This window comes from Etheostoma spectabile, chromosome 17, assembly GCF_008692095.1.
Source record: "Etheostoma spectabile isolate EspeVRDwgs_2016 chromosome 17, UIUC_Espe_1.0, whole genome shotgun sequence".
Classification (NCBI taxonomy): Eukaryota; Metazoa; Chordata; class Actinopteri; order Perciformes; family Percidae; genus Etheostoma; species Etheostoma spectabile.
Genome location: NC_045749.1, coordinates 13,566,123 through 13,573,917, shown reverse-complemented (window position 1 = coordinate 13,573,917; position 7,795 = coordinate 13,566,123). Strand labels below are relative to the sequence as shown.

The following is a 7,795-nucleotide window of genomic DNA, read 5'->3' as shown; positions in this document are numbered from 1 at the left end:
TTTACATTGACCAACAGAAGAATACAGAATTACAGAACCCTGTGATGTGAAAGTGAAAACAGATCTACGAATATGACATCCACTCAACAAAACCTTTTCTAAAAGTGGTTGAATATTTTTGTGAACATGTCTTTTGTGCTTTCTATTTGTAATTAATTTAGTCAATTTTCTGCTTGACTAAAACATTAGTTATTTTCTGTTGATCAATGTCAAAAAAGACATAACATAGGATTCAATGTTGGGTGAGAATAACACATGAAAACTTCCAAGGAGGGCAAATGCTTTGTATATTAAACCAGTATAAAAAGGACAGTTTATTATTTTATAATACAAGTTAAGCTTTCACTGACAAAGTGATGCTGTTTTACTGTAACATATGATGATGATGATGACGATGATGATGATAAGCAGTATCACAACCCTAAAGATAAGAATTTGAATCCATTTTTGAGGATGACGGAGAGAGACAGATGAGGGGAGACAGAAATCTGTTTTCTCCATTTTAAACAAGTGAAATATTCGGCAACTACAAACATTTTTACGAATGCACCTTTTATGGGGTCTAACCTCCATCTAAATTATGATAATGACTGTAATCAGGGTTATTATAAATCATGTTTGCATTATTAGATGTTTTAGCATAAGATTTATGAACACATCCAGGTTCCTTGTTTTCCTAATTTCCTGACTGATCCCTTTTACAGTCCGGACCCACAGTCTGCTATTACAAAGTGAACCCCATGTCAACCGCAATCACAGTCACAGGAGAGTACTTACAACGGTCAACTCCAGCCAAGGAAACCACAGTAGTCTAGGCCCGTGTTCAGAGCCCAATATGCCTAAAAGCCAAAACCAAACGAGGCAAGCGGGGAACCAAGAACAATATTTATTTTTCCACATGATGACTGTTCAATTAAAGGAGAGCAATACAGCCATTATTAGACAAGAAAGGATTTTCTGTTTCTGGGCTAATATGGCTCTTTCCCCACATGGTTACTGAGCTCAGAGAACTAATAGTTCTGTTTATTAGGACATAGCTTTAATAGAGTGACACTGTGCCTCTTAATCACCCGTTCAATCATGTGGGCCACTGGGTATTTTAATTAAAAATCTTATTTTTCCTTTAGAAAGTAAAATAAATCTACTTTTACCAGTATCCAAATTTTAGAACTTTTATTCAGCCAAGAAGTACATTTTAGTCTGGAAAGAAATAGGATTTGGGCTAAAGATAGAAAGATAACAGCAGTGTGGGCGGGTTTACATCCCTGCTAACGTTACAGAGTGGCTGAACAGGGTCGAGGCATGACTTTCCCAGGAACTTCATGCTTTCTTCCCGCCTCATTTACCTGCAACAGAGACGGCTATTTATGTCCATCTGTCGGCAGCCTGACCTGAATGGGACGTGAGCTGCTCGCTATGGATGGAGAAACATAAAATCACTAATTCAAAGGCTCATATGGACTCCATCCAAGTCTGTAGATTAATGATAACCATACAACTTTTTAAACTTGTTTTCATTTTTTGAGTGACAGGAAAGCCTGAAAATCTGCCTCTTATTGTTTTCGGCTCCATTTTGTTTTTCAAACTGAAATGTTTGGTTGTCTTAAATCACATCCATATATTGTATTGATGGATCTTTTAAACAATAGTTTTGTGTCATATTGTCAAGTAGGTGCATTCGGGCAGAGTGAGAAAAAATAGATGTTCATTTCCTCCCACACATTTTTTTTTTTTTCTACAAATAAAACGTGTTATTATTCAGGACAGTCTCACCACAAAGCACTATGTTTGTTTCTACAGGGGACAAAAAGAAAAGTTGATCTCAGTCGCCGCCTGTTGGGGCACACAAAAACTGACGCTCAACATGATGGTGGAACCTATGGATGGAACAAAATACTCGACACGTCTGTTTCTTTTTCATAATTTTAGATTTCAAAACGAATGTGCAAACACACTCAATCCACATCTTCTTGTACAAATCAGAGCAGAGGAAAGCTGATAAATAAGAGGATTGCGTCGAGATATTTATGACAATCATGAGCTGTCCTCGAGATATCTCCGCTTTTTTCCCTCCTGAGTTCCATAAGGCACAACATAATTATCAACCTATCACACAGGGCTAAAGGACAGACAACACACTGCAGTGAGTTCAGCTTAAACGTACCTCTATCGTAATCTAGTGGTCAAGCTTTGATGGCCGCGTGCGTCCGTATTGCTATTTTCTTTACAGCTACCTACATTCACTGTTATGCACCAAAGCCACGTGAATATGGAGTCCAAACCTGTTAAATACGAGCATCATTTAGGAAATAAATTAAAGTATGTGTTGTCCCTTCTTGTCTCAGTTATGAGACGTCATGTGTCTGGACAGGTGGTGCCGCTCCCGGAAGTATTCGTGGCAGATCGGGCAGGTGAGTTTCTCTTCCCGCCTCCTCCTCACGTGGGACTCCGCCGCGAACTCCTTCTTGTGATGAGAGCGCATATGGAAAACGAGGTCGGAGGTCATGCGGAAGGACAAGTTGCATTTGGCGCACCAGTTCTGCACCGACACGCCGAATGAGGTGAAAGTCGGTGGAAGGATCGTGAGAGAAGATGTGGTCTGCAGCTGAACGCCAATGTTCCTGGACCAGTGCTCCGGTGCGTAATGGAAAGCATTGTTTATTGCCACCTGGGAGGGTACAGTCTGTAAGTCACCGCTCAGGATGTTGGATGCCATCAGATTGTTGTATCCCATAACAGTCCTGGGGGTAAAGGCATCGGTCATCTCCTCTAGGCGGTTAGAGGGGGCTGTTGAAGCACTGCTGAGATGCGCCTGGGGGTCAACAGGGGACGTTCTTTTACTTGGTTTACAGAAAGCGCTTTTCTGCTCGCCCTGGCTGTTGGACAGGACCAGAGAAAATGCACTGCTGCTGCTTGAGTACACACCAGAGCTCTCGCCTGCCTCCGAGCGTGAGTCCATCTCTCTGTCGAGCGTAAAAGCATCATTCTTACATCCCAAATGATCCGGTCTGATCTTATCAGCTTTCAGTTTCCCCGCAGAGGGAGATACATCTCCTGCTGTCTGGTCGTAACCCTTAATCAGCGGTGTAATATTGTCATCGTTTGATATATTCGTTTTCTCCAACAGAACCGTTTTTCGCCCTTTAGGATAAAGTGTTTCCTCGTATTTCCTTCTCTTGGGGAAAATCTCTGCGTCTTCGTTGCTGCCAGATTTTTTGTGTTCCAAATCTCTGGCGATGTTGTGGAAATCTGTCACTCGGTGTTGCCTCTTAATTTCCACATGCTTGTGCTCGTAAAACTCGCGGCTCCAGGTGTCAGTCTTTACTTGAGTACACAGGAATCGGCAGTGAGCCAGGAAAGGATATACATTCTTGAAGGCCTGGTTACATCTTCCACATTTGAACTCTGAAAGAGAAAAATCACACGATGGGACTATGTACAGATAAATCCATATGTCCAGTTCAAATTAAATTCACATCCTCACAGAAGTCAAACAAGAGGGGCATCCTGACCTCTCACTCGCATCACAGAGCTCTGCTCACCTTCACTTGATCCTCTGCTCATGTCTGTGAAGCCCAGTAGGTGAGACAGCTCCTGGTCGTACCACACCAGCAACTCTTCCTCCTGCCGAATGTCCCGGATGGTCCGCACATACAGTTGGCCCGCTTTCAGAAAGGCCTCCGTGTTCTGCTCCTCTCCATTGCGCGCAGCCTGCACGAGCCGCAGCCAGGACAGCACCAGCGCAGAATTACGCATGGCATCTGGGTCCACCTGTTGACAGGAAAGATCGAAATTTGACTCGAGATCTCACATTTAAATGTATATCTTTCCTACAAGCTTGGATATACCTAAAAAAAAATGTAAACGTTACATTTTTAATCAGGAGGTGGCAATCTTTGTAATTATTTAATCCACGTTTTTAAATGTTAGTCCCTTTGACACAGCACCCAAGAAAGCAGCTTCATGACAAAAAGCATACAAATATGTTCTCTTAAAATAAATAATACATCAAATGTAAAAAACAGAAATCTAGTTAAGTGGTCGTGAATTCACCAGGCGAGTTATATGATAACTCACTAAAGCAAAGCAGAGATGCCACAAAAGACATAAGTTTAAAATAATGCCTGAAAACTGGGCACAGAATTGTACAACTTACCCTGAACACATAGGATTTGGCTCTCTTGTCGCAGGATTTCTGCGCTATGAAGGCGATAGTGTCGTAGAAAGTGTTTTGCAGCACACATGGACCAAAGCACGTGCCTGCAGGGATGCTGCGCGTAACGACCACACTGGTGTAGAGCTCCGCGGGATGCTGGAGGAATTTACTGTCACCGGCCCAGATGGACCGAGGCAGGAAAGTGTGATCCATTGTTGATCTGTGGTAGAATACAACTGTTGTTAAAGCAGGTAAACAATATTGATGTAAGTTATTCCAAGATGAAGATAAAATCACGAGGCATACCTATTCTGTAGTAGAATTAGACTAAAACCGTGAGAAGTGTAACAACTTATACTGCCTGTAATTATGTTTTAGTCAAATGTACAGGAACAATTGGGATATATTAAATAAAATATTGGTTGGAGTGACCTGCCATGCCGTTAGCCGATTTGGATTCAGATGCTCTAATCCCAGTCTGGATTTTCTTGCATGCACTACTGGAAAAATCTACAAATAAACAGTATTTTATGTTATTTCTGCTACAGATGTACGTCCCAGTTGTGAAGCAGGCGCAGCCGGTGTTGTGGCAAAATGATTTCTAACGCCCTTTGTCTCAGTTTTTCACTCGGTTTCTCCTTTTGTCTCTCCATCTGCCATGGAGCCAACTGCCTCCTCTGTGCGCAGGATAAGTTCAATATGCTTTTTCCTAATTCATCAACAATATTAAGCCATAAATATTACGTGACTATTGGTTTTTGTCCCTGTCTGGTCAATACGAATGATCGGATCTTTAGGGTTTTATCTTTAAAGAATGTTGACAGTTGATTGCACAGCATCAGCATCAACAGCATGAGCTGGTGTCTGAAAATGACTTCCTGGTAAAATAAATAAATAAATCCTGACACTTGAGAGAAAGACCGTGAATCCCTGTGGAGAAAATAGAGAAGTCTATTGATGGACTTACCCGCTGGACATTGAGGAGGATGTTTGTGCCGTGTGACAGCAAGTTGCAGCAGGTGCAGTGGACCTCGGTAACGATGCCCTCTTGGTGACGAGTTACTTATCCGACTGAATCTTCCTCCGTACTGTCGTCCCTCTCCTCTCCCACTCCCACTTATCCCCTTCGGATAGCGCACTGAAGCGTGGCGCATTGATGTAAACACGTGCGCGCTCACGCACACACGCACACGCCTTGAATTTAAGTCCCCTTGGCAAATTTCCCCTTGTCTGATTTACAGTCCATTCAGTGAAAAAGAGAGAAACGGGCACTCGTGAGGAAATGCAGTGATAATTTAAACAATAATGCATATTGAGTCTTTATAATAGGGGTGTTAATCTAATACAGCATGCATGACTGGTGTGGATATACTGTGCACCACGTATGAACAAGAGTAACATTTTCACCTATAAAACGATTTAAATAGATTTGTTTCCTGTGCCAGTACACCTACATTTCCTAAAACCATGAGCTAAGAGAACCACATACTTGGGGAGCAAGACCTCACACCAGCCTATGCCAGCCAGCAGTTAGTCAGAATTTACTGTGTGCGGAGCTCTTCTGACATCTTATTGTCTCTTATGGTTTTAAATTAAAGGCACTCCACTAATTGTAGATATTACGACTATAGTCTGTACACGCAATGTGGGATCCAGAGAAATGAGTCGGTCCCGTTTCTGAAAACTATTAAGTCCAGCTACACGAGAGTTACACGAGTGGACGAAGTTGTCCTGGCTAATGTGAGCATTTGGAAATTGTAAAGTTGGCCACTGTTAGGTCTACATGACATGATTCAGGATGGTCTGGGTTTGCCACCGGGCAAATGTATTATTCATAAACTAAATGTTTCTGTCTAATGAGCATTTAATGGATTATTCTGCATCAAAGCTTTGGTTTGGGTGAATGTCCTGCTTGTTATCGAGCCAACTTTCTGTAAAAAAAAAAGCGGGATGTAAAAGCCTTTCGGTGGGGACTACAACTGTCTGGTTACAGTACAATTACACTAGAGGCTGAAAACTGTTTTATTTCATGTCCGAAAACATTTCCTCGAATTTTAGTAGCCTATCACATTACATTGTGTTGAGACAACCTCAGGAACACTTGGAAACGTTTGAGTATCACATCCTGTCATTGGTCGATTTGCATTCAGGCCCATAATTGAATTGTCTTTGCAGTTCCCATGTTTTTCATTTGAGGGCGAAATGCCTGAGACAGTGAATGGATGGAACTAAAAACACAAATTCTCAAAATTAGGGATTTACTAAATATGACTTTACATCATTAACCATACTGCTTATTTAATTTCAAAATAACTGTAAACAAAAGATATTGAGGAGAAATGTTGCATCAAAGGATTTGAACATAATGTTAATTATTCATTGATCATGTCCGGTTCTCTGTGATGGTTCGTGAACAAACAAACAAATAAAGCCGATTTATGCGAGGACTTGATGTTTTTTCCATTTTCAAACAGTCTTGGGTAATCCCACTCTAGACAGTATATCTATCCCACTAAAAATGTCTGGGTTAAAGTGGAGTTTTGTATCTATCCTCGGGTGTCGCTCCTCTCCTCCGTCCTGCCTGCTTCAGTGCATGTTTTTCTCTCAGCTGAAAGAGAAGACTTGGAGAGCCCGGCTTAAACCGAACAATACTCCTGTCGGCTGAATGCACTCAACCTAACAGGACGGAACACCGAGACACAACCCGTTATACACACGCAGTCGACCCACAACAACAGAATGCTTGAGAGAAAATGTGAAGGTCTTTAGTTGTCACAGTGTTGGAGTAGTCAACAGGAACCGGGAAAGATGGCGAGGGCACAGACTCGCATGTTCCTCGCCTTGGCTTTGCTGGGAATGTTCTTCCTCGATGTCTCGGTGAAAGGAGAGCTGCAGGGCGAGCAACAGGAGGAGGAGGAGAGGTCCTGTCAGGGCGCCTTCGACCTCTATTTTGTCCTGGACAAGTGAGTGTCCGATATTATTTACGGCTTTGTTACTTTCTCATCGCTGCGCATTGCCATGCAACAGCCCAGTTGTTTGAAACCGCGGTGCGCATCAGTCACATTCACTCTGTGGTTGTAAAGGTTGGCCACTTAACAAAAGTAACCTACAAGTTTGAGCTAGCAAATTCCGAAGTGCAGCTTTTATTAATTGGCTTGTTGTTTAACAAAATCGTTTCTTTTTTGATGGGATGACTACACGGAGAGCCCGTCCAAAACCATTTTAACCCTCATAGTTTATCTTTAAGTGTCTTTTCTCACATGTAGGCTACCCAGCATTGTATTTGAAGTATGAATAGTATTTTGTACATAGTGGCATGCTATTATTTTCTTTTCGTCCGGTTCAAAGTGGAGAAGCAAACAGATTGAGCTTTTACCCACAGGATGTGGGAAGGGCGAGCAGGATGGATAGAGTTTCAGGCTGGTGACGCCTGCAGACACAGCTGCAGCCCCACAGCGGTGCTATGTGGCCTGGTCCTTTCAACTACTCTTCTCTCCAGCTTGGCTACTGAATGCCGATTGTATCCTAAACCGACCAGAAATAGAGTCCATTATTTATTTATTTTGTATATGAGGCGTTAGATTTCTTAAATTTAGATTAGATTAGATTCAACTTTATTGTCATTACACAGGTACAAGG

At 42.2% G+C, this 7,795-nt stretch overlaps 2 protein-coding genes across 2 annotated transcripts in view; one reads left to right on the top strand and one right to left on the bottom strand.

Annotated features, from left to right (window-relative positions):
• Positions 1 to 1,909: 1,909 nt before the first annotated feature.
• On the bottom strand, positions 1,910 to 5,332 carry znf488 (zinc finger protein 488). Its single transcript, XM_032541739.1, has 4 exons — positions 5,124 to 5,332; positions 4,157 to 4,376; positions 3,543 to 3,771; positions 1,910 to 3,405 (listed from the first exon to the last, which is right to left on the bottom strand). Exons 1-4 carry the CDS (start codon positions 5,132 to 5,134, stop codon positions 2,342 to 2,344), a joined length of 1,524 nt encoding a protein of 507 aa, XP_032397630.1. The 5' UTR covers positions 5,135 to 5,332; the 3' UTR covers positions 1,910 to 2,341.
• A 1,405-nt stretch (positions 5,333 to 6,737) lies between these two features.
• The window catches only part of antxr1d (ANTXR cell adhesion molecule 1d), a 23,245-nt gene continuing 22,187 nt past the window's right edge, over positions 6,738 to 7,795 (top strand). Inside the window, exon 1 of the mRNA XM_032541193.1 lies at positions 6,738 to 7,119. Within this exon, the coding sequence (XP_032397084.1) occupies positions 6,965 to 7,119 (155 nt within the window). The 5' untranslated portion in view covers positions 6,738 to 6,964. The remainder of the gene's footprint in view (positions 7,120 to 7,795) is intronic.